The sequence below is a fragment of the Eublepharis macularius genome, chromosome 5 (assembly GCF_028583425.1).
Source record: "Eublepharis macularius isolate TG4126 chromosome 5, MPM_Emac_v1.0, whole genome shotgun sequence".
NCBI classification, from domain to species: Eukaryota; Metazoa; Chordata; class Lepidosauria; order Squamata; family Eublepharidae; genus Eublepharis; species Eublepharis macularius.
Genome location: NC_072794.1, coordinates 54855622 through 54879888, shown reverse-complemented (window position 1 = coordinate 54879888; position 24267 = coordinate 54855622). Strand labels below are relative to the sequence as shown.

The following is a 24267-nucleotide window of genomic DNA, read 5'->3' as shown; positions in this document are numbered from 1 at the left end:
TCTGCTGCCAAAAGCAAGTTTAGCTATGAGACTGCATCATTAGATTTGTCCAAATCCAAATAATATTTTTAAAACTCCCTTAGCCCAGACTATCACCACAGAGCAGGTAAAAATGGTATTTTCTACTGAATCAACTCTACTTATGATGTTTAATTTATTTTTATTTATTTTCTTAATTTATATCCCACATTTCTCCCCAATGGGGATCCAAGGTAGCTTACATAATTCTCCTCTCCCCCATTTTATCCCCACAACAACCCTTTGAGGTAGGTTCAACTGAGAGTATGTGACTGGCCCAAGGTCACCCAGCAAGCTTCTACGGCAGAGTGGAGATTCAAACCAGTTCCTAATCCAGCAATCTAGCCACTACATATACTAATCTAGATCTCTGTTACTGGTATAGAGTAAAACCGTGTTGTATCTTTTGTTATTTTGCTCACATTCTGCTATCTGTACTGGCTATTCACCTGCATTAGTCTTTCATTCCAAATATTGTAACTTGTCATGAAATACAGGGCACATGTATAGGAGCATCCAATGCCTCCCAGAAACCTGCATACCTTCCAAGCAGGGTAGACATTTCTCTACTGGACTGGGGAGTGACAGAAGGGAAGGGTTCTAGCCAGGCTGGGGCTATGCAGGGAAGTTTCTGATTGGGCACTTAGAAGCCACCCAGGCTTAGGCACAATGGAGCCCTGCAAGTCTCCTAACTTGCTGTACTTGGGTGCACTTAAGTCCTATTTAAATCATCTCATTGTGCAATTAAATTCTACTGAGCATATATGATCTTACTTGGAATTAAACTATTAAAATCAATGGGTTTTATTTATGACTAAATACAGTTAGGAACGGACTGTAAGGTTGTATTCTGAACCAAAACTAAAAATCCGTAGAAATTCTACTTTCAAATAAATGTTTTTTTTAAAATAAGGAAATGTTTAAAACTGGGGCATTGGGTAGATAACATAGAATGTTAAATATTTAAGTACAATAATAAACAAACAGAAATGAAGATATGCTTACTGCTAAAGTAGCACAAATAATCTGTCAGATCAAAACGGAATCTTCAAAACTAGGCTGCAGTTACAATGCTGAAGGCTATTTGACCACCAGCAGAATAGAATTTAGTGCAAGACGACAAATTACTAAATCAAATTTGCTAGTAATTATAAAACCATGATCTGGTTCCTTCTATCTCCTTTTTTCTTGCTCATTGATTTCAATAGCTTTGCTTGCAAAGCTAAACCTTTAGCCCACTCATCGTCTTGACACAACAAGCTGAGATTTCACATCTTACATAATGCAAGATATGTTAAGCACTGCAGCACAGACTCTCAGAATAGAAAATACCAGAGGGCATTTTCAAATGATTTTACTTGGATGAGGGAAGAATCTTTCAGATGATAATTAGTCTCTCCAATTAGGGAATTTATATTTACCATGAACTGTTTAAAATGGATTTTTTGAAAACTGACAGAATGATCATGCTTACTACCGCTTTAGTGTGTGTGTGCGTGGGGGGATATTCAACTCAAATACGTAGCAGCACTGTTGACTAGATTAGAGAATACAGCTGCAGAAGGGTTAGAAATCAAGGATATTCATCCTCAATTAGGATTAAAAATAAATGATTCAAGGCAAGGTTGTCAAAACACTCATGAATAAAGCTTGCCACTGCTATATCTTTTTTCCCTGCATGCTGGAAGAAAAGAGATGCTTCAAGCTGTGTGATAAAGTGGCTTCCTTAAAAGGGGAAAAGGCAATATCCAACAAATTTGTTTGGAGACACATTGTAAAGAGAGTTTCAGAATTCTGACTGGTGTTGAAGCCTAGTTATCTATCAGGATCACTACATGTGGATAGTCACTTATACTGAAAAATTATCCTGAATTACAGGTTCTAATCTTGATTTCTATTGAACGCAGATGAAAATGTGAAAAGCTCAAATATGGTTAACAGTAATTAAGCAATGTATTTGAACAGTACAATTCTTCACAAAGTTACATTAATGTTAACACATCTCATTTCTTCCATTCTGAAACACACAGAGCTGCAAAATTTCTTAAAATCCATTATCACTTACTTGATTGTCATTTTCATTATCCTTAATGACTAAATATCTCAACAGATTTAGAGACGCCATAATCCTGTGAATTAGGAATGAAGAATTAATCACTTAAGGCTGAATCAGACATAATGTTTTTCCTCCATGGAAGAAAGCCTTTGGGTAACTGACTGTGAAACGAATGATATTGGAATGCAAAACCTACACATGTTGAGCTTAAAAGAGATGAAGTGGCTAGATTTCTGGCCCCTCTCTGTTGCAGACATTCTTGGAAAGACTGTAGAATACTTACAGAAGCTTGACAAATAAATTGCCCAGTAAATATTTATTTAACAGAATATATATCCCGCATTTCTGTCTTCATCAGGGCCACCAAGATGGCTAGCAAATTAAAGCATACATAAAAAAACCCACATTTTTGAACTATTAATGATTAAAATCAACCAAAACCACATCATTAAAACAGTTAAACCAGATATAAAAACATACAAACACATAAAAACAACAATTAAAATGTTTAAAACAACGCCAAAGGAAAAGTCATCACCCGCTGGTGGAAGATGGCAACAGAAGGGATAGGCGAATCTCCATGGGGGACACAGTCCTCAAAGGTCCAATTAGTAGTACTAGATGGAGCCAACTGTCTATTTTTTTAAATGTAAAAGCTCATTCAGATTGGGTGTAATGTAATTTGTCTCCAACAAAACCCCATCTTTTCAATCAGCATCACTTCTCAACATAGCTAGCCCTTTCCCTGACTCTTCCATGGCCATCACTCACTCCAACCACACAGACAGGATTCCCCAGAGGTTGCCAAAGGCAAGCCCAGCCTCTCTTCATTACAGTAAGGCCTACCAATGCCTAGGATGCTTGTGGGGCATTGTCTTTTATTCTTAATCTCCTTACTACAGCCTCTTCCTTTCTAGGAAGATCTTGAAGCAATGTTCCAAAGATATGCCTCAAATGAGCTGAGCAGGTTATTGTGCCTCAGGCCAAAACCAGGTGAGGAAAGCCTGACCCTGTCAATCTTGCCAAGTGGCACCACCCCTCTCTCCTTCTACCCCAACTCATTTTATGAGTCAAACCCATGAAAATGTCTGTATCCTCCAAAAGTCTCCTGTTCTGCTCCATGAGGAAATTTCTGGAAGGTTTCAATCACTTTAATGACTCTTTGGAGTGTGAACAGATTCTTTATTAATATAGAGTTTGGTAGGATTTTGATTCCTGTCCCTAGCATACAAATCACATGCTTTGCTATGTGACTCATACTAAAGAAAAGATAAGTCTGTGACAGACTCAGCTTCAAATGCTGGGACTGCTGGACAGTAAAGAGGGGAGGATGATTGACAGGCCCTCCCCCCTGTTTTGTGGCTAGCCTGAAATGGCAGTTGGTGATGGAATGTTGAGGGACTGACAGTTGGAGTAAACTGATGAGTGAGAGGGAGTGGGAGTCTGGCTTCTGACCAGACAGGGTCAAACAGAGAGTCCTCTGTGTGAGGAAGAAAGGGACGGTGTACCCTTAAAGAGAAATCAGTACATTCATGAAGCATTTTTAGTCCTTGAAGTGGGGAAAACAGCACTAACTCCTGCATAGCCTCAAGAGATCTGCGAATTATAAGGGTCAAGGAAGTAGGTAGAAATGAGTCTCCCCTTCGGCACAGGAACAGGGTTATAGCTCGTAACTATAACGCCTATACAGTATCTAAAAAGGGTTTGACTCAGTGGAGTTCTGCAGACGAGGGGAAGTTGTGCTCTGTATGTGTGTCAAAAGAGGAGCACCTGACTTGTGAAGGAGTGCCAACCTCAGAAAGAACATACTGTAACAATTTTAAGTCTTATAACATACAAGCCAGCAGCTTAAGAACCATACAAAGTGTTTGTGCCTCACACCAGTGAAGTGTTCCGTTCATAAATCTATAAGTTATGTCAGTTTTAAACGCCTGCCTACATGTCTTCTTATTCTACCTATTGTAAATAAACCTTTTGTTTCATTTAGAATCTCCACAAGCCTCATGTGCCAGTTTCTGTTTAAGGGAAGTACAAACCCCTGATCCTTCTCCTTGGAATTGGCTGGGTAACCATACCACTTATATGTTCCTATCAGGGTGGGACAAGAAAGAAAGGTGAAACTAAATCTCAACCACGGTACTAAAGGCTTCCCAGCCCAATATTCAGCTTCATAGGCTTAGACAGGAGAAGTTTTACCTCAGGGTAGGAGACGGTCAGCCCAAGCCTGATGCGGATGAGGGTTTGTGACAAAGTCGTATATTTTTAATATCTGTATTTAAGAGTACGAATAGAATAAATAATTATCAAGAGCAAATTAGATAAGAGGCTTTACCCTGTGAACAGATTCCCTGAACTGTAAATTTCTCGGGCTATAGGACCACTTGCAGAGCAGTTCTGGTAAGCAGGCCGAGCATTAGCAAAATTTATCTTAACTGCCAACTCTGGCTTAAAAGTCTCATTGAAGGTCACTTGATAAAGGCACAACCTTCAGCAAAACGCTTTGGGAATGATCCTCATCGCATCTCACCTGTCTGAGTTCTGAAGAAGATCAGTTTCAGCTCCTTCAGGAAGTGAGAGTACCATGTCTAACAGTGAAATCAGCTGGAGTCCAGTAAAACATTTACTACCCTTTGCGCTCTGAAAAGCAATATATCAAGCAGAGGAAAAAACTTAGGTGATATATTCTTTCTGCAGTCAGTTGATGCATTATTCATAACTGAGCAAGTTCAAGAAATGAAGAAAATAAACTACTGATAATTAAAATGATCTAGCTTTTTACAATGGCAATCTTGTGTTTTTGCTAGCCAAGCCTTGATTTGTTTTTGTTTTCTCCAATGAGTTATTAGGCATTATAAAAAGACATTCTACAATAAATGGTAGAGGAAGTCTGCTCTACTAAATCTCCAACTGTGCAATCACAAGACTCAAAAACTGCAATTAGAATAATTTATATAAATTTCCATAAACAGGTAACCTCCATGGGTCACACAATTTAATTTTTGAGGGATTTCTTTTTTGTATTTGATTTTTTGAGCGCCAGTCATAATTAGATTTTGGAACAGGAAAGTATAGTGAAAGAGAGTATGTTTAATTAGGCTCAAAGACATGAACTGTATTTAAAAACATAAGAAACAGTTCTTCATTAATATTCCAGGGTTTTGTCATATAATACAACAAAAATTGCTATGATATTTTTGTTTACACAGAACCAACTGAGGTGGAACCCCCTTTTTTAAAAAAAATGAAAGCTTTAGAATCGCACAATATCATGCAGGCTGCCTAACAGTTGAGTATCCTTGTCCATCTGCTAACTACCTCATGTTGTATGGAGCTCTTTTCACTGTTGATGGCACCATCATAATGAAGATCACAGAGCTCTGTGAAAGGAAAATGGCACCAGTGCAACTCCAATCTGAATCAAGGCACACTCTCAATGATGAGAAGAGCTCTTTAAGGGGCATCAAGTACAGAAACCTGGAGCCAATTAACAAATGCATCGCATTTTTTTATAGCAACTTTTCCAACCTTGCCTCTTTTTTCCATTCAGCCACCCCTTTCCTACTCTTGAATATAATGGGGCCCTCTGGGGTGAAGGGCAAAGAGAATATCAGCACCACATGCCCAACAATGCACATGCAGAAGTAACTGTACACATGGACAGTTCTCTTTAGATGGCAGTTCTGAAGTAGAAAAGTACATTCTCCACTGTTTGGCACTCTCACCTTTAAGGATAAATCAATCTGATTTTTAATATTTTGGATAATGTATGCTTCCACACCAGAATGGTTACTGGTCTTCAAAAGACATCTGAAATACAAGGCAGAACAGAAAAAATTATGTCATTTACATACCAGAAGTTCAAAATGACATAGTGTCATCACTTTTATCAAATCCTACAATAAAAAATACAAATTATGTACAAAAAATTACCATTAGGTAGAGCAACATTTCTAGAGTAGACAGAGATAACTGTAATTTCTGTCCATTAACTTGGCCATAAAATGAACACTTATGATTTAGACTTTCTGACAATTTCACAAAACTATGGCATACCTGAACAATGTGTATTTTCCTTCGTCCCCAAACTTGTTTATATACAGCTGTAAAATCTTTAAACTCTTCTTTCTCTATATAGAAAAACATGCAGCAAGTTACATGAAGCTTAAGAAACAACACCTATTATCATTTAAAAAATCAGTTACGTACCAGAGGTTCAAAAGGACACAGTGTCATCACTTTTACTAAATCCTACAATAAAAAAATACAAATGATGTATAAAAATATACACACAATACCCATTTGGCAAGCAAACATCGCTTAAAACACAGTTTTTAAAAAAAGAACTAACTTCAACTCACAAAAATAAGGAAGTAAGAGTTGTAAAGCTGTAACTCCCTCCTTAAGCCACTCTACTGCATACATACATATTGGAGGGGCCAGGGTAGTAAGCAATCTGGTAAGTCTATAAACTGCAATAAAGGCATAGAAAGGTGGATTAAGGAGCAAGTGACAGAGTGAAAGTCATTAACTCAGATGTTGTATTACGTCTGAGGGCCAAACTACAGGTGACAAATGACACAGGTTGGACACTTGTCAGCTTCCAAGTTTTGATGGGAAATGTAGGCAGCTTGGCGGAATGTTGGACAAGTGAGTTGAAAAGTCCATTGGACAGCAGTCAGAGAGCCAAGCTGCAAGACCAGGACGCCTACATTTCCCATCAAAACTTGAAGGAAGCTGACAAGTGTCCAACCTGTGTCATTCGTCTCTTGTAGCTTGGCCCTGAGATAGCCTTAAGACTGAAGTTAAATGTTGGATGGGGGGGAGGGGGACTATCCAGCAGCCAATTCAAAGGGAGAAGAATGAACATGGTCATGCCGCTAAGATTTCTACATGTCTGCTGGAACTCTTGCAAAGGATTGTTCTGGAGAAGCAGTGTGCACAAAAAAAAGGGGGGAGTTGTTGTTTTTTTACTGGATATCAGTATTTCCAATAGACAGAGTCCAAAAACACTCAGGGTTTTTTTCCAGGATTCCAAAAATAACTGGTCCATTATTCCCTATGGGGGAAATCTTTCCTGGGAGCTGGAGGCTAGAACAACATCCCTTTATTCATCCCAGGATGTCAGTTTATAACAAACATCCCAAGGATACATCAATTAGAGCAAACAGTTTCCTGCTCTGCTGAAATGAGACACTTTTCCAGGCTGGCTTTGAAAAAGTGAATTACAGGCCTGCTTAGATATTAAGGTGAATTACAGACCTGCTGACCTACACCCTCATCATGACAATCCCCAGCTCCCTCTCCTCCCTTTGTACCTCCCTTATGTTAACATAATATTGGAAGTTCCTTGGCAGGAGCCTATTTCCTTCTACTTGTTGAAGTGCCATGTGCATTGATGGCCTAGATGGGATCTCATGATCCATCAGCAGAGGGTGCCAACCATCCTTCCCCTCCCCCTAGCAGTCATTTTCAAACAGGGGAAAGTTTATGCTTGGGATGGTGGGATCTGTGTGATGCTATAGCCATGCGTGACAGGAGGCTGCAGTGGTGGTGGGGGGGAGGCCAAATTGTTCCCTCCTGCCTCTCCCATAACCTGAGTAAGAAGTTTGTGGTGAGACTCTAATCTGGAGAACCGGGTTTGATTCCCCACTCCTCCACTTGAAGCCAGCTGAGTGGCCTTGGGTCAGTCACAGCTTCTAGGAGCTCTCTCAGCCCCACCCACCACACAGGGGAGGGCAGGGTATAAATCACATCAAATAAATTAATAATGACATACTTTGTAAACTGCTCTGAATGGGTGTTAAGTTGTCCTGAAGGGCAGTATATAAATCAAATATTATTATTATTATTCTGCTCTTCTGATATTTCAGATTTATTGCATTGTAAACAAACAGAATGCCCATCAGTTAAGCCCAATTCTTCTTTTTCTCTGAGCAATTACCAATGTTGTGCAGGAATATCTCAAATGATAGCAAAGTTTCATTTTAGATTTAACAAAAAAAATTAGAACATATAGAAAATTTTACAATAAAATGATGGGATAAAAACGTGAAAAACTACAGTATTTTAAAGCTTTCACTGTAGCTTTTTAAAAATGTTTTTGTATCATTATGTTTAATGAGACACATAAAAGTATTAAGTAAATACTTCGTCTAAATTCCTCTCAAAACATTTTGGGAAATACCTATGCAGAGGAAACCATGTGGTACGCAATTAAAATTTGAGAGGATTTTTGCATTACCTGAGGTATTGTAATAAAGCCTTTGAACTCCAAGTACTGAAGGAAAAGGCTATTATCTTCTAGCCTCAGCAGACAACTCTCCAACAGATCCTACAAATTAAATATCACATTAATGTTAAAGACTAATTGTATGACCTCTCTTCCTCAATTAACAGAAACGAACAGGGCAGCCATTATGGGCGCTGAATTCCACATGTGCCCATCACAGCCCTTGTGTGAGTGACAGAGCTTCATATGTGAGGAGAATGCAATTTTACTGTTGGCAGCACCTTGAGGACTGGTTTGTAAAACATACATTTAAACCTGAAGCCTTTTTTTTGCCTTCAACTAGCAAACTGCCTGTCATTATGAATTAAGGAGTGTGCACAGCTTGTAAACACAAGGACTTCTGTAGAGTGCCATGCATTTCTGCATGTGCTGCACAGAAAGCATACTGAACCCTTTGTGGAATCCCTGGCAGCGAGGACCCTATCATGTTCTTGAACTACTGTCCCCAAGTACCATGCTTTACTTTTCTCAAGTCAAGCAACTGAACATCAAGCCACTTCTATGTGAACAGCCCACAAGCAAAACCCCTAGATCAAAAGACAGAATGTATATTAATTGGGATGGAGCTGGAAGAATCCATTCATCCCTAACTGGTAAGTCAGTGCAGTTAGAGTCACAAAGTACAAATGCTTTCAGACACCTACCATGATAGCCTCAATTAAAACACCACTATAGTTTAAGGAAGAGTGTCCAGAAACACCAAAGCTTCACACTTGAAAACACAGGGCACAACCCAACACACAATGCCTTCATTTATTTCAAGAGCAATTAGTCTAGCTCCTCAGCAAGCATCATTCAAATTGATAGTGGCTGGTTGCTAGGCAACAATGCTTAACAGACTGCAATGACAGCTATTTTAACTTGGTCTAAATTCAGATGCACAAATTTCTAAGGTTCTAGCCAGAAATAAACTGAATCACTAAAATACCTGCTAAATAGTAAACCTGACTAAAATCCATTCAACTCACCAGTAAGGAAATATAAGTAGGATGGAAATGTTAGTTATAAATTTTCCTTGTTTTTTAAAGTAGCCAGATGGAGTTTACACTTTCTGAAACTGCTGTTAAAGACCAATTATCTCTTCATCCAAATCTTCTGGTGATGCTGTAGAGGTCCTGAATCACTCTCTGTCTGCTGTGGTTAAATGGCTAAGAGTGAACAAATTGAATCTAAATCCTGACATGAAAGGTAATGCTGGTTGGGAAGGTGGACATCTTAACAGACATTGTGCTTCCTGCCTTTGGTAAGTTCAGCTGACCTTCGCTGACTCAGTTAAGAGCCTAGGAGTCATACTGGATCCAGCATTACTGCTGGAGAAGCAACTGAATGCAGCTCCAAAAAACACTTTCTTCCAAATCAGTTTAGTCCAGAAGATGGCCCTCTACTTTGACTTGGCTGATCTGGCCATCTGGATCCATGCCATTGAGACTAGATTACAGTCATGCCTCTACATAGGTCTCCCCTTGAAGTCAACCCAGACACTCCAGTTGGTGCAGAATGCCACAGCTCAACTATTATCAGGAGCTAGGCAGGTCATGTGGATTACTCTCATTCTAGTTACTCCACTGGCTGTCCATCAGTTACTAGGTTCAATTCAAGGTCCTGGCTACAACATACACTTTGTGGCCTTGGACCGCCTCTCCCTATGCTCTACTATGACAGCTTTGCTTGTTGGAACAGGGCCTTCTGCAGGTAAGTAAAGGTAAAGGTAGTCCCTGTACAAGCACTGACCCATGGGGGGACGTTGCATCACGATGTTTTCTTGGCAGACTTTTGTTATGGGGTGGTTTGCCACTGCCTTCCCCAGTCATCTACACTTTACCCCCAGGAAACTGGGTACTCATTTTACCGACCTCGGAAGGATGGAAGGCTGAGTCAACCTTGAGCCGGCTACCTGAACCCAGCTTCTGTCAGGATCAAACTCAGGTCGTGATCAGAGCTTGGGCTGCAGTACTGCTGCTTACCACTCTGCACCACAAGATGCCACCCTGCAAATGGACAAGATCAACTACTGCCCATTCTCTGTTGTAGCCTGTTTTATAGAATGGCCTGCCTGATGAGGTTGGAACGGGTCCCATTCTCCTGGCATTCTGCAAACTATGCAAACTGAATTATTCAAGAAAGTGTTCTTACACAGGTAATAGTGCCTTAAAGAAAGAAAAAGGATTGTAGACTATACCACTTTGTACAGTACATACTATCAGTTGCTATGTATTATCCTTCTGTGTAATTTCTGCATCATTTAACATGTCATGTTACTAGTTATGCTTTGTTTCAGCTTTGCCTCAGATTTCTGCTTTTACTTCAGTTTCTGCAATCCTAAACCTATTACACTGTTTACTGGATGTTCCATCTTGTTGATTATATTGACTTATACTGCATAATATGCCTTGAATGTCAGTGAGAAAGGCTGGAAAGAGAAAAAGAGAGAAAGGTGATTTAAGAAGTAAAAGAAAATAAGTTATACTTACAAGTCCTTTTGATAACACGGATTCTTCTTTCCTACAAGAAATGAAGATGCTGTCAGTTTATATCCATCTAAAATTAATATTTGGTGGTCTTTTAAAAAAACAAATACATTCTCTATTACCATGGATTATGTCTTGTGATGCTTGCCCCAGATCTCCTTCCTATGTAGCTGAGTGGCAGAGGTTTTCAGAAAGGGTCTGCTCCCATAATACTTCTGTCAGCTAAAAAGGCTGGGTGAGGATCCTGTATGACAGCTGATTACCTGATTGTCACAATGCACTTGTGGGTCAAATATCCACATGACTGTACTACAGCTTACTGTAATATCTCACATTGGTTTAAAAGTAGCACTATACAAGATGCCTCCAAACTCAGTTCATAAGTAATGTGAAAGGAGGATCAATGTGTGAAGCAGGGACAGGTGATCTAGTTTAAAAAGAAAATGCAATATGCTCACAGAGAGCTAACCCCCCCCCCCACCTCACTGCATACCACTGGTTTAAACATTTGTCTCCTAGCCTGGCTCACTTCCAGTATTGGCAAAAAAGGTTTAAAACAGGGCTACACAGCAAAGTAAAATACAGTTTTTAGTGTCCTCATGTTTCTGTTTTCATTTAAAAACAGACCCCCCCCCAACACACACATATTTTACATGTAAATAAGAGGAAAAAGGGGTCCTCCAGTGACATCTCATCTGACCTTTAAAGAACAGGTTACAGGTTAAATGAAACCATCTATTCCTCTGGAATCCATTGGCATTTTGCTTTCAGCATGCCCAGTTTTTTTACTGTCTCAAATACCACAGTGTGTCAAATGAAAATGAGACACAATTAGGTCACGTGACATAACCATAAAATAATGGTTAGGATCCAAAGGGATCCTAGCATGAGCAGATGCACTTTTGCTTGTGTAAGTGAGGGTGCCCAGTTTTCACTGGCTCCCCCTACCAGCTACAGCCCACTTCTTTGCTGCATTTAATTAGGAATGGGTTTTGAGGTAGGAGGGGTGACTCCTTTCTGCAAGCAGAACTCCCACCACATTCATTAGGATCCAGTCCAAAATGCCACAATTACATTTTGCTCCTAAACTATTTTATTCTATATTTCTGAAAATGTTACCTGCCCTGAGAACTTGGGAAGGAGTAGGTAAAAACTGAAACAGAGTTAATAACCTTACCTTTCCAGCAGAACTTGAACATGCACCATGTTACACTGCAGAATGAATGAAGGGCTACAATAAAAGAGTCATGCATAGCTATAACATATGATTCACATAATCTACTCCATAATCTATTTTTTTAAATCAATTTTTGTTAGGACACCTTTTTTATTGAAGTCACAATGTGTAGTAAGTCATTTTTGTCAATAAATGTTACTGGCCCAGAGCTTGTATAGGATTGTCTTTAACAGTCAACCCACACACACACACGCTTATTAAAGCCTCCCTCTCAAGCCCCCAAAACAAATGGCTGTAGAAAAAGTTACCTGCCTGGAGGATAACTTGTCACTAGCAACCAAGCAAACAACAATGCAGTTATTACCTACAGTAATCAACTGTGAATGTAATACTTACTGGAAAACTAATGGAAAATAGTTCATTCCAAAGTCCTGAACAAAGATCACGTAAGATAGACATGCCAAAGAATCTGCTGACTGTTCTTGGTCTATTTCCAGTAAGCCCTCATTATCCCAGGTTTGATTTCTGCATCCATGTTGAGGGACTACTTTGGGAATCAGTTCTCTAATATCCAGCAAAATGCCCTGGCAAACAAAAGGAATGTTAGGCGCTTCACATAATGCAACACAACACACAGTACTGTTTTCTACACCTAAGGATATATGTTTCATAAAATATACCAAATGTTTTTTAAACTGCAAAGAATCTAGAGCAGAGTAAAAATATAAATTTCACTATAGCAACTGCCATCTAGTTCCAAACTGCAACTTTTTTCTTTGCTTGGCTGAATGCCATACATACAGTATGTGAGCACTGGTGACAACGCAGTTCAATAATCCACAAGGAGTGTATTATTTCATACACATAACTACATTAATTGGAGTTAAGAGTGCCACCAAAGAAGCAGTAAAGGCAGAATAGTACCACCAGTCATTTTAATATTTCCTTCCCATGATCCAAGTTTTCTGGCCCCTAACTCTAACCCTTAAAATATACAAATACGAACTTATCTCTCCTGAGTAGCATGGAGGAGCATCCACCATCTTGCCTCAGCTTCCCGGTCCTCCTTAAAATATGGACTTCATCTAAACTAGATTTTGTAGTTCCTATTCTGATTTTTAACCCAGTTCCCCAAGATTAACATATATTTTGAGTGTGTGTGTACAAGACTATGTGTTGGAAGGTTATGAGGTTACCTTTGAAGAGTATTGGAAACTGGCAAGCAGTTCAAAATTCTCCTACAAGGCTATGATATGGAGTAACTAAAGCAAACATTTTATTGCATTAGACTGACTACCTGCAAGATTCCAGGCCAAATCAAAATGTAAATTTAATCTAAAAATCCCTAAACGGTATGGGTCACAGGTATCTGAAGGGGCACCTTCTCCCATATACTCCTACTTGTGTCTTTAGATCTGTCAGAGAGGTCCTGTTATGGATGCTCCTGGAATGTTACCAGTTTTCTGCTGGTAAGAGCAGGAGGAGGAGGCCCTTTTTAGCCACTGATTGTAGGCAATGGATTGTAGAACCCACATGGACAAAAGCTGAGAAATCAAGCTAGACTGAGCCAAACAGCTGATAAGATACACCCACTGACTTTGGTCCTATAAGCACAACTCACTTTCAACATTTACAGTGAAATCCTACAGTTATTCCAGTTTATTAATTTAATTGGCGTAGAGTAATTCTGCACAGGATTGCAGTCGTAAGAGTTCTGCTTTTTCCAAAGCAGCTTCTGGTCTATGAGATAAAGAGAACCTAAAGCAGCATTCCAACTCTGAACCATGACTTCATTACTGGTGATATGAAGCTCAAACCCCTGAGGTAAGAGAGGAGACATTAAGCCTTCTTCTTTTCCAGGGAAAAGAAGGGTCAAATTGTTAAATTCCCTCTGTCACCCTGTGCTCCCTTATTCATTTTCAGAGGTTTGGCTTGCTCCTATCTACCAGTGGTATAGAAGGCAATTGGTGTATCCTATGCCTGCAATTACCTCCCAAACATGTACTGCTGGTGACCGGTGACCCTATGGTGATAAGTCCCCAAAAGCACAAGGTTGTTGTGAGAATAGAATGGGAGGGGACCAAGTACCTCACTCTGTGCTCCTTGGAGGAAGGAGCAGCTAAAAATATAGTAAATAAATATATAAAGGACAAGAAGTTAGTTATTGTTTTTCATGTAACAGAAATTTATTTTACAACTGGAAGAAAACCTTCCCAACCTACTCAAGCCTCACTTACTAGTATGTCAGCAGCAAACTGCCTTAAGGGATGCTTGATAGTATCTTCAGGCAGTTGTTCAAAGTCTGCCATTAATAAGGGATATTTCAAGCTCTTCAGACAACTGAAAACCAAAGTAGTTGAGCAGATCATAAATATGTTCAAGAAAAACATCACACACACAAACACACCCTGCACAATGCAATTTCTAATGGCTTTATCAGTATATTCAAAGAATTTAAGATGATTACACCACATGGCTGGGGGAAGAGAAGAAACCCTCTCAGAATCTATAAAATGGCAGTATACTGTCCGGTAAACCTCAAGACAAAGCTATTTGCTTGCATCCAAGAGGCTACAAAATCTTTATGTTCTAACCTTTATTCCTTCAGACCCTAAATATGAATGGTTTCCTGTTTTAAAAAAAATCAGTGTAGAGGTTCCTGAAAATCCACTTGTTGATCATGCCAGGATCCAAAAAAGATGAAATTCCACAAATAAGATACATGTCCCACACTATGGACTTGGCAGCTGAAGTTCACAAAAGCCACAAACATATATTTTCCAGTCCAAAATAACATGCTTAGCGGTAGACGTGGGAACCAGGATTGAATAGTTGGAAAGAAGAAGGGTGAGCGGAAACTTTGCAACAGAGGATTAGAGGGTAAAAGGAATACATGCACACACTTAACTCTCCAAAAAAGAAAAGTGGTGAATAGAAGTGGCAGAGTGGGGAAAAGAATTAAGCATCCCCTTCCATCTGCCTCTTCTCTTGTAAATTCTTCTTGTCCTACCATTCTGAAACTGCTTAGCAGAGATCTTCTAGTGCTATCAAAAGTACAGTATTGCCTTAGTAGGCCTCACTCTATACCCACTTTTGCTTGAAGAGGGATACTCACAATCTTAACAATTCCTCTTTCAGATCTTTGCAATCTCTATCTGATGAGGCCTCCATTCCTCTGACAACTTCACCCACAAAAGGGTTAACAAAATCTGTTAAAGCATTACAACAGTGGCAGAGGCCATGCCTGTCTTCTTGCAGCTGCTGTACTGTGTAAGGTACTGGCAGAAGGGAGAGCTGGTTCAGAATGGTAGACAGTGACAACCCCATTGAATATGCTTTATTCCTCTGAAGTTTCAGAAGCACTGTTAAAAAAAAAACAAATACTTTCATTATAAATCTACATTTTAAGTGATTGATTCTGTTACACATTTCTGGCCTGATGGTCCAAAAACAGTGGAGCCATTGGATTATTAGGTTTACTTCAACAGCTTCTGATTCTGAATTTCAGGGAGTTCTGCTTATAGTTGGCTTCTCTGAAGCAAAGATTTTTATATGCCATTATCATTTGAAGCTGGTATAATAAAAGTTAATGCCTCAGTGTAATGCGTAGTCCTGTGATTTTAGAAGGGAATCTAGAGCAGAAGGAGAGGGAAGAAGAGTTTAATTCACTCCCCTCCCTCAATATTTCCCTGCTGAAAATCACCACCCCAAAGCTGCTTTTACCCCTACTGGGGAAAATGTATTGATAGCTGGAATAAAAGAGCTGGGAGTGGTAGCTTTCAGTGAAAAAACAGTACAGGAAGGAAGAGCTAAACATTACCTTTCCACTCACATTAGTCTCCCCCTATAAATCACAAAAGGAGCAACTGCAGTCTGTTAAAAGAAAAATAATTGGGGGAAATAACCAAAAAATTGCACATAATATGTAGTACTATACTCACAAAAACTAATTCCCATAGACAGTCTGAGTGCAGAACAAAATATCTGCAGAATGAGGCCACCTAGGGCTAGGGTTTATATTTCTACACCCCGGCTGAAAGAACCCTAAGGTTTCCAGAAAAATCTGATTATGTTTTTAAATTGGTGGGTTACCCACTTTTTAAAAAGGACAGAAGATGGACATTAGCACATATTCAAACATCGCTTAGAGCTATAGCAACCCAAAATGGCACCTGACAATGAAGGAAGAAGATAGCATGGGAAGCAAGGGAGCATGAGGGTAGAGAAACGAAGGAAGTAGAGCAGGGTACCACTGAGGTGGGCAGAAAGGGTGGGAGGAAGCAGGAGTCAGAGGGGGCTTTAGGAGGGAATGTAAAGACAATAAAGAAGGAAGAAAAGATGAACTTAGAAGGGCAGGAAGCAGGAGTGGGGAGAGGTTGGTACAGAGAGAAACCACAGAAGTGTAAAAGAGTGAAAGAGCAGGTCTGTTAACAGGAGATGGAGGAGAAGAAATATTGGCAGAATGGGTGACAGGGAAAAGAGAGAACAGGGACAAGGTGAAAACAGAGATGGCAGTGAAACAGAATGGGAATAAGAGGGAAAAGGGATTTGATGTCCCTTCCACTGTGAGTCTTCACAGATCCCCCTCTTCTACAAGCACTGAGGATCGGTACAAAGATGGGCCCACTGCAACCAGGAAAGTCCAAGCAGTGCACTCTAGCCTCTGAGAAAAGCTGCATAACTGTCCTACCGTCATGAAAACTGTTGTTGGGGGGACAAAGCCATTCTCATAATAAACAGCATTTAACATGGCAACCAAAGATGAAAACTCAAGAGATGGTATCAGAGGTTGAAACACAAAAAGCAAGAGAAAGGCAGCATAAGGTGTGGGGAAAACTTAGACAAACAGGACAGCCTTTGCCTGGTGCCTAATGAGAGAGATGGTGCCACATAAACATTCCTTGAGCAGACAGGGAACACCACTGAAAAGGACCAAGTGAAAGTTGTAGAAGGAGCCCTGAGCTACAAATGCCATGCCTGCGTCCATAAATAATATAGGATCTAACAGTGTCCCCAGACTGTGAACCTGACCTCTGAAGGACATGAGCAACCCTATCAAATACTGGTTGATCATCACCCCTACTGCCAGCTAACTACCCAGTTAGTAATCATGTCTACAATCCAAAGAACTCTAAGTGAAATGGGATTCATGTTAAAGTAGACCTACTTAGGATTGCTCCCCATATCTTGTCTGGGTTTCATTTCAATTTACTAGTGACTATTTATCATTTTACCAGCTCCAGGCACTGCATTGCAGAACAATGAGGTAACGCCTGGTCTGCAGCTAAAGGGTCACTATGGACTTGTACGGGGCCAGTGAGATTTTTTATTTATTTTTCTTTCAGCAGCAGGCAGCTATATGTAATACCAGAAACTGCATCTGAATGTCTCCTCGGTTTCAAAAAACAGTTTGTCATGCAGAGTGAATGATTGCAGTTTCACATTCTATTTGCTCTGCAGCCACTGGGTAATCCTGGGAAAGCTCTTTTCTTTACCTCTCCTTCAACAGAACAGGAACCATGTCTCCACTCACAGTGTGATGAGACTCCGTATAAAGCACTTGGAACACTAAACAAACAATATATAAGAATTCTATTACAACATTTATAACTATGACCCTTTTTGAAAGTTTTCCAATAAGATTAGAGTACATCACTTAATGTGTGCAAGAAGGTTTTCTGACTATATGCTTCAAAACACTTCGGGTGGCAGCTAAAACTGATACAGTCAGTCACACAGCTCCTTACCTTTCTGCAGAGGTTTAAGAACAAGCAAAACAGTTTGGGACATCCGTTCCTTGGATGTCTGTTCAATCTGTTCCAGAAAACTCAGAACAAGCTCTTTTGGGTTGCACAGCTGCAAAAAAACAAAAAAACCAACATCTCATCGCAACCACCACTACCATTTATAAGATCAGCATACAACAAACACGTCTATTTTGCATGATAATGTTGCCATTTGGGTTGGGATTCAGGTTTCAGGCAGAAAAGGTTTTCCATTTTACATATATCCCTCTCATTCAATCAAGCCTATGCTTCTTCACAGCTGCATGAATGTAAATATGTTTCTATCAAAAAACCAATTTGTAGTTCATTATTCCTTATCAGCCTGAAAACATCCCTCCCTATATGTATAGACCTGGCTATTACTCCACCACACCACCACCCCAACCACTTTAAAGATCTTGAATTTCTACTATTGGGAAATGCTAGGCCTTTAATTCCTCCCCAGGGAGAAGACCAGAGTAACAGCCTCCAGAAATACCTTGTTTCTCGGGATTAGGTGGTATCATCAAGGAAATTCTTTTGGCTAACATGACATTCAATCTAGGATGCAGATGGAGACAACAGAATTCTGGACTTTGCTATTTCATACTCAGGTGGAAAGAGTGTTAAAAGCTCCTTGCATGTAGTAAAGGAGATTATGGAGTGGGATATGCTAAATTTCTCTCTTCAATGGGCTAGATAACTACACGCTGGGAAAGCATTTCTAACCAGTTTCCTAATCCCTACCCATCCAGTCCTTTGTCTCTTCCTTAAAAATGCTTCTTCAGAATTTCTTTCCCAGTTCAGTCCCCAGGAACGCACATTGAAGGATGATCATTCTCCCTAGCCTCTATTTCACCCCTCCCACAGAATCCTAATTATATCTAAAAAATAAAAATCCTTATCTAAATCCTCCAAAATGTCTGCCACCTTTGTCATCACTGAACAGCTAAGTTAAAGGACATCTGTGACGGACAGGCCCTGTTTGAGTGACAGGTCCTGAATAGAATGTTGAGAGAGAGTGGCAGTGAAGAGCAGTTAAGACCATTGAGAATAGTTAGTTGGGAGTTTTGGCAGTTAAGGGAGACTCTGAAGAAAAAAGTGGAGGGCTAGCAACCAGAGAAGGCAGATGTGTTTAGAGAGTTCTCTGAGAAGGACTAGTTAATGGGGTATCTGGAACGTTTAACCGTTTAAGGCTGTGCAGGAGGAAGATAAAATGTGCTTCAGTAAAGTTAATTTGTTCTGTTAACCATCTGAGTCCGGTTTGATGATTCCTGCCTATCTTATACTCCATGAGGGGAACCAGCTCTCAGCCTGTCAGACTAAGTGGCAGAGTTTGAGGAGGTGCTGGTGCAACGAAGTGACATTCTAGTTCCAGTTTGTGTCTGTGAGAGCTGAGGGGGATTCCATTCTGTCCAGAGAGTGAACCCGCTTCGAGCCTGAGTTCTAGCCTCATGAGGAGAGGTCTACAACACACCTACTGAGCTGGAGTGTAAGTGGTCCCTATTTCTATTCCCTGTCAGAAGGGTCCCTCGACCAGTGAATACTTCACAAGTGGTGACAGGAGCTGTGAGATCCCAAATCAGAACCGTCCTAAGCTAGCAGAATCATTCACAAGGGGTGGCATCGAAGGGTGTCAGCCAGATAAGGCTGGGGGATCTGCCAACAATAGTTGGCAGAACAGACATTGTGACTCACCTCCACCAACTTGTGTAGTATTTTCAGGCAGCAGTCTCTCTCAATGTCATCTTCTTTATATTCAAGAATACATCTGATCAGAGGACCCACAAGGTTCCAGCCCATACATTTGACAATAACCTATACAAAAGATTTCACATTCATTTTACAAGACGACAAAATATTCATTTATCAGAAACGCACATTGAAAGCAGAGTTGAACGCTCAAAGTATACCAGAAGGGGCTTTTTTAGAAATATGTCCTCAGAGCTACTGCTGAATTATTTGCTTATCACGTTTTTTTCTCGCCCTTCCCCCAAAGGTCTCTGGATCATGTACAGGTTTCGGCCCTTCCTCGGTTTTATCATAACAACCCTGTAAGGTGGTTTAGATTAATGAAGAGCAACCAGACCAAGGTGAGCAAGTGGAACTTGTGTCCTCATTCCTTGTCCAATACCCTAGCCACTACACTACACTGGCTGCAGAATATCTAGAAGGCCTAGTTTTCCCTGAGCTGGTAAGCCTGTGTCTAAGATCTATTGCTTCAAACTGCAGGAGGTGCTGTGATGACTCAATGATCCTCTGTATAAAAACATTTCACCCACATAACCTAGTCTTGTTCTGACATTCTGGATGCAGAGAGAACTCTTCCATATGGAGCCGCATGAGTCCTATCTGCAGTCTGAACTGATAAGGTTCAATGCTTCAGCATGTGCAGTAGCTTTAAGTTGAAAACTCGTTATTCAGTCTCTAAGTGCATGAATTGTGCATCTTTTGATCATCTGTCTTGAGAAAACATTTCCATTTTAGGAAATAACTCCAGCCAGACTATAGAGGTCAGTAGACTACCAGGTCACTAATGTAACAGAATAGCCCAAGCATTGATAACCTGAAATGTTCAAAATTATGCAGGCTATTTTGTATAGGTTAGAAATCATTAAACAGCATCCACTTATTTAATAAAATAGCTATTATCTGGATCATGTTATCTGGATCATTCTTATTCCTAAACAAGGGGACACATTTCTATCACGTTTTTGGTTTTTCAGTTCTTGCAGCTTTATTTATTACCTATTAGCTTTAGTTAAAGATATAGTTTTAACTCACCTTGTTTTTCTCATTTAGAATTATTTCTAATAATTCAACTATGTATCCTTCCTCCAAGCACTTCTTTCCTGCACCTTGGAAGCGGTCAAAATCTCCCCCTTTAAATTCCTCCTCATTTAGTATTTGCTACAATGAGAACATATGTGTTTTCATTATAATCTATAAAATCAATTAGAAATACATTGCATTCAAAAAGCATTTTCATATCAAAACTAAGGTGATTCTTTAGTTATATATAGCTATATGTCATCAACTCCAGAAGCATGCCATTCTGTCACAATATTTCTTCAAATGAAGTCTGAAACATTTCATTACAGTTATGCCTATCAATGCATTTTTAACACAAAGTATTCCTATACCTTCAAGAGTTAAGTCGGAGCTGACAGCAACAGTCCCAAATTAGGAATAAGAGAACAGGAGATGAAAATCAGACATTTTTCTACTGTGTTGCTCTCCATAAGGTAGAATTTAACAAGCAGATACTTACACATTTTTGTACTATGTCTTGAAGTTCTTTTGCCATTATTTTCTGATCTTTAAGAGCTCTGCCACAAATTAGAGATCATACCTGAATGAGAAACACTTTTATCCTATCATCTGGTTATCAAGCACTCAGCCTAAAGATACTTAAAGTAAAGTTTCAATATGTTTAATAAACACAATCAAAAAGTCAAACAGAGCACCCTGACAAATTAAGATTATAATTGTTCCATCAGAGTGTTATCAGATCTGAGCTCAATATCTTTTTCTTCAGTTTGTACTGACTCGAGGTCTAACAAAAACACCACCATTTGTGGCTATGAGAAGAGTCATGTTGGCCCCCAGCTTATTACTTTACTTTATTTGGTATTTAGGCCCCGCCCTGCAAGCGGGCTCTGGAGGGGTACAACATTCATAAAATACATAATTATACAAATACAATTAAAATCCTATCATAAAATCATAACTCAGATGGCCTATTGCACATTCCTGCCCTCAAATACAAAGAGGGAGACACCTGAACGGACAGGATGTCATTGGATAGGAGAAGGCGACAGGAGGCTCAATGATGGTCCTAATACTGGCTTCAACCATATGCTCGGTGGAACATTTCCGTCTTGCAGGCCTGCCAAAATGATATCAGATCTTGGTAAGCTGAAGTGTCATCAGACAGAGAGTTCCACCAGGTTGGGGCCAGGAACAAAAAAGCCCTGGCCCTGGTTGAGGCCAAATGAGCCTCCCTGGGGCCAGGGATCACCAGCAAGTTCTTATCTGCTGAACGAAGCACTCTCCGGGGTACATACGGGGTACATACGGGTCCCTCAGGTATGCTGGTCCCAGTCTGTTTAGGGCTTTAAAGGTCAACACCAACACCTTGAAACGGACCAGAAACTCCACAGGAAGCCAGTGAAGCTGCTGCAAAACTGGTGTAATATGTGACCTGAATGGAACGTCCATCAGGACCTCAGCAGCAGCATCTGGACCCGCTTTAGTTTCCGGGTCAGACCCAAGGGTAGCCCTGCGTAGAGGGAGTTACAATAACCTAGCCTAGAGGTGACCGTTGCATGGATCACTGTGGTTAGGTCCTGGACTGAAAGATTGCCTAGCCTGCTGTAGTTTGAAAAAAGCTGTCCGGGCTGCAGACCTGACCTGAGCCTCCATAGATAAGGAGGAATCCAGGATCACGCCAAGACTCCTGACTGATAAGACAGGCACCAATGGGGCCTCCTCAAAGGCTGGAAGACAAATTCCCGTATCCTGCAGCCCACGGCCCAAATACAGGACCTTTGTCTTTGCAGGGTTCCGCTTCAGTCTGCTCTGCTTCACCCAACCAGATACTGCCTCCAAGGCTCTCAACAGGACATCCAGGGCCGATTTAGGTCGGCCACCCATCAACAGATATATCTGGGTGTCATCCGCATACTGGTGACAACCCAGTCCGAAACTCCGCACCAACTGGGTGAGGGGGCGCATATAAAGGTTGAACAACAGGGGAGAGAGTATCTCCCCCTGCGGGACACCACACACCAACGGCTGGCACGCGGACACTCTCCCCCAGCACCACCCTCTGTTCCCGACCATGGAGAAAGGACAAGGCCGTCCCCCGAATCCCCACATCAGCAAGGCGGTAGGCCAACAACTCATGGTCGACCGTGTTGAACGCCGCTGAGAGATCTAGCAATATCAGCAGCGCCGCCCCACCTCGATCCAGGTGTCTGCGGAGATCGTCAACGAGGGCAACCAACACTGTCTCCACCCCGTGGCCTGGCTGCCACATACAGAATTTGACTTTTGCCACACCACTGCAAATGCCTTCCAAGCAGCATATCAAAAATAAATCCTGTGTGTGGCAGAACATGCATGTAGCCAATGGCCACAGGCTGAAGTTGATGGGAACCAATAAGTCGTTCCTGCAGCTATAATGCCTTCGATCAGTGCAGCCAACCACAATGTTCAAGCTCAAAATACATGTTTTCTACGAATGTGAGCTGCCCTGGCTAATAGAACCCCCTGCAAAAAAAACTGTGAAAATATGCATAATATTCACAAGATTCTCAAAATGAAAACAATCCAGGCATGCTGCAACATAATACTATGTATAAAATATAATAATAAATCCCTCTGATATCTAGTCAAATCCATTTTCAAAAAAAGTCACCTTTATGGCAAATGATTATTATATCATCTCTTTGTTTCTTAACCTGAGAAAGTTTGTAAGAGAAATGCAGTGCAGCACTAGTACTAGATTATAGGGTGTTCCTCATCAAACATTAGGGGCCAGGCTTCTAGTAGGCCTGAATGACATGTACCCAAAGGCAGCCTGCTACAAGACAGACACAAAGGAAATAATAGCAGAATACCAGCTCACAACGTAAACCACTTCAACACATCATCAATGACCTACAGCCACTCTTCACAGGCTTTGGGTGGCAGGCCTTTCCTTGCTTACAGGTAGCCCCCAACTTCAAACAGCTTCTCACCAACAACCTTGGATCACCCAGCAGAGAGACAATCCCAGGAAGCAAGCTCTGCAACAGATAAGGGATGGGGAGTGACTATAGACTTTACTACTATTGATGTAAATATGATCCTACTGAATAGATCGTACGTTGTTTAATACATCAATCTTAGAATTACTTATGCTCTGTTTCAGCATTTCTTCAACTCCATATTGGATTTCTGCTGGTTTTAAAGCTTTGAAAATTTGCATGTATATACCTTATTATATGTGCGCTGTAATGTCTTCTTGTGTAATCTGCCTTGAGTCTCAGTAAGAAAGGTGGACTACAGCATAAACAAAAATGTGTCCCCATATACACTCTGGTAGAGCTGTTTCAAGACCAAATAACATCAATCACACTATCCAGGGCTCCTCTACTTGCACATCATCCAACTGAATAGATGCTGCTATGTGCCACTAATAGCCTTCTACTGTCTGCATGGGGCAAATCTGTTAATCTCTACTTGTGAGAGATGGTGCATAAGAAATCACACTGCATGCAAAGAAATGAGCTCTAGTCCACAAGAAATTTATGTTGCAACACAATTTTGTTAGTAAGTCCCAACAGACTCCTGTTTCTCTTTCTTTTGCTCACTCACTTTTAAGAAAGATTCAGAATTCAGATGGCACGCCAATAATCCCTGCAAATAAGGCTATAAACCCTACGCACCCTTGCATAGGAGCAAACCCCACTTAGGGACAGCATGGGATGCCGCTGTAAATAGCCAGA

General features: G+C 40.6%; 1 protein-coding gene across 5 annotated transcripts in view; it reads right to left on the bottom strand.

Moving 5' to 3' along the window:
• GLMN (glomulin, FKBP associated protein) overlaps window positions 1-24267 on the bottom strand; it is a 31853-nt gene that overhangs the window by 7333 nt on the left and 253 nt on the right. For 2 of the 5 annotated variants that reach the window (XM_054979530.1, XM_054979534.1), the window contains exons 2-17: window positions 23442-23565; window positions 21045-21102; window positions 20558-20683; window positions 19472-19591; window positions 17756-17864; window positions 15124-15370; window positions 14246-14348; window positions 12405-12592; window positions 12009-12062; window positions 10835-10865; window positions 8316-8405; window positions 6281-6322; window positions 6128-6201; window positions 5797-5881; window positions 4602-4711; window positions 2084-2147 (exon numbers count right to left, since the gene is read on the bottom strand). In XM_054979530.1, the coding sequence (XP_054835505.1) occupies window positions 2084-2147; window positions 4602-4711; window positions 5797-5881; window positions 6128-6201; window positions 6281-6322; window positions 8316-8405; window positions 10835-10865; window positions 12009-12062; window positions 12405-12592; window positions 14246-14348; window positions 15124-15370; window positions 17756-17864; window positions 19472-19591; window positions 20558-20683; window positions 21045-21080 (1479 nt within the window). In that variant the 5' untranslated portion in view covers window positions 21081-21102; window positions 23442-23565. Of the gene's footprint in view, window positions 1-2083; window positions 2148-4601; window positions 4712-5796; window positions 5882-6127; window positions 6202-6280; window positions 6323-8315; window positions 8406-10834; window positions 10866-12008; window positions 12063-12404; window positions 12593-14245; window positions 14349-15123; window positions 15371-17755; window positions 17865-19471; window positions 19592-20557; window positions 20684-21044; window positions 21103-23405; window positions 23566-24267 lie in introns of all 5 variants that reach the window. The other 3 variants (XM_054979532.1, XM_054979531.1, XM_054979533.1) reach the window with 3 other exon arrangements.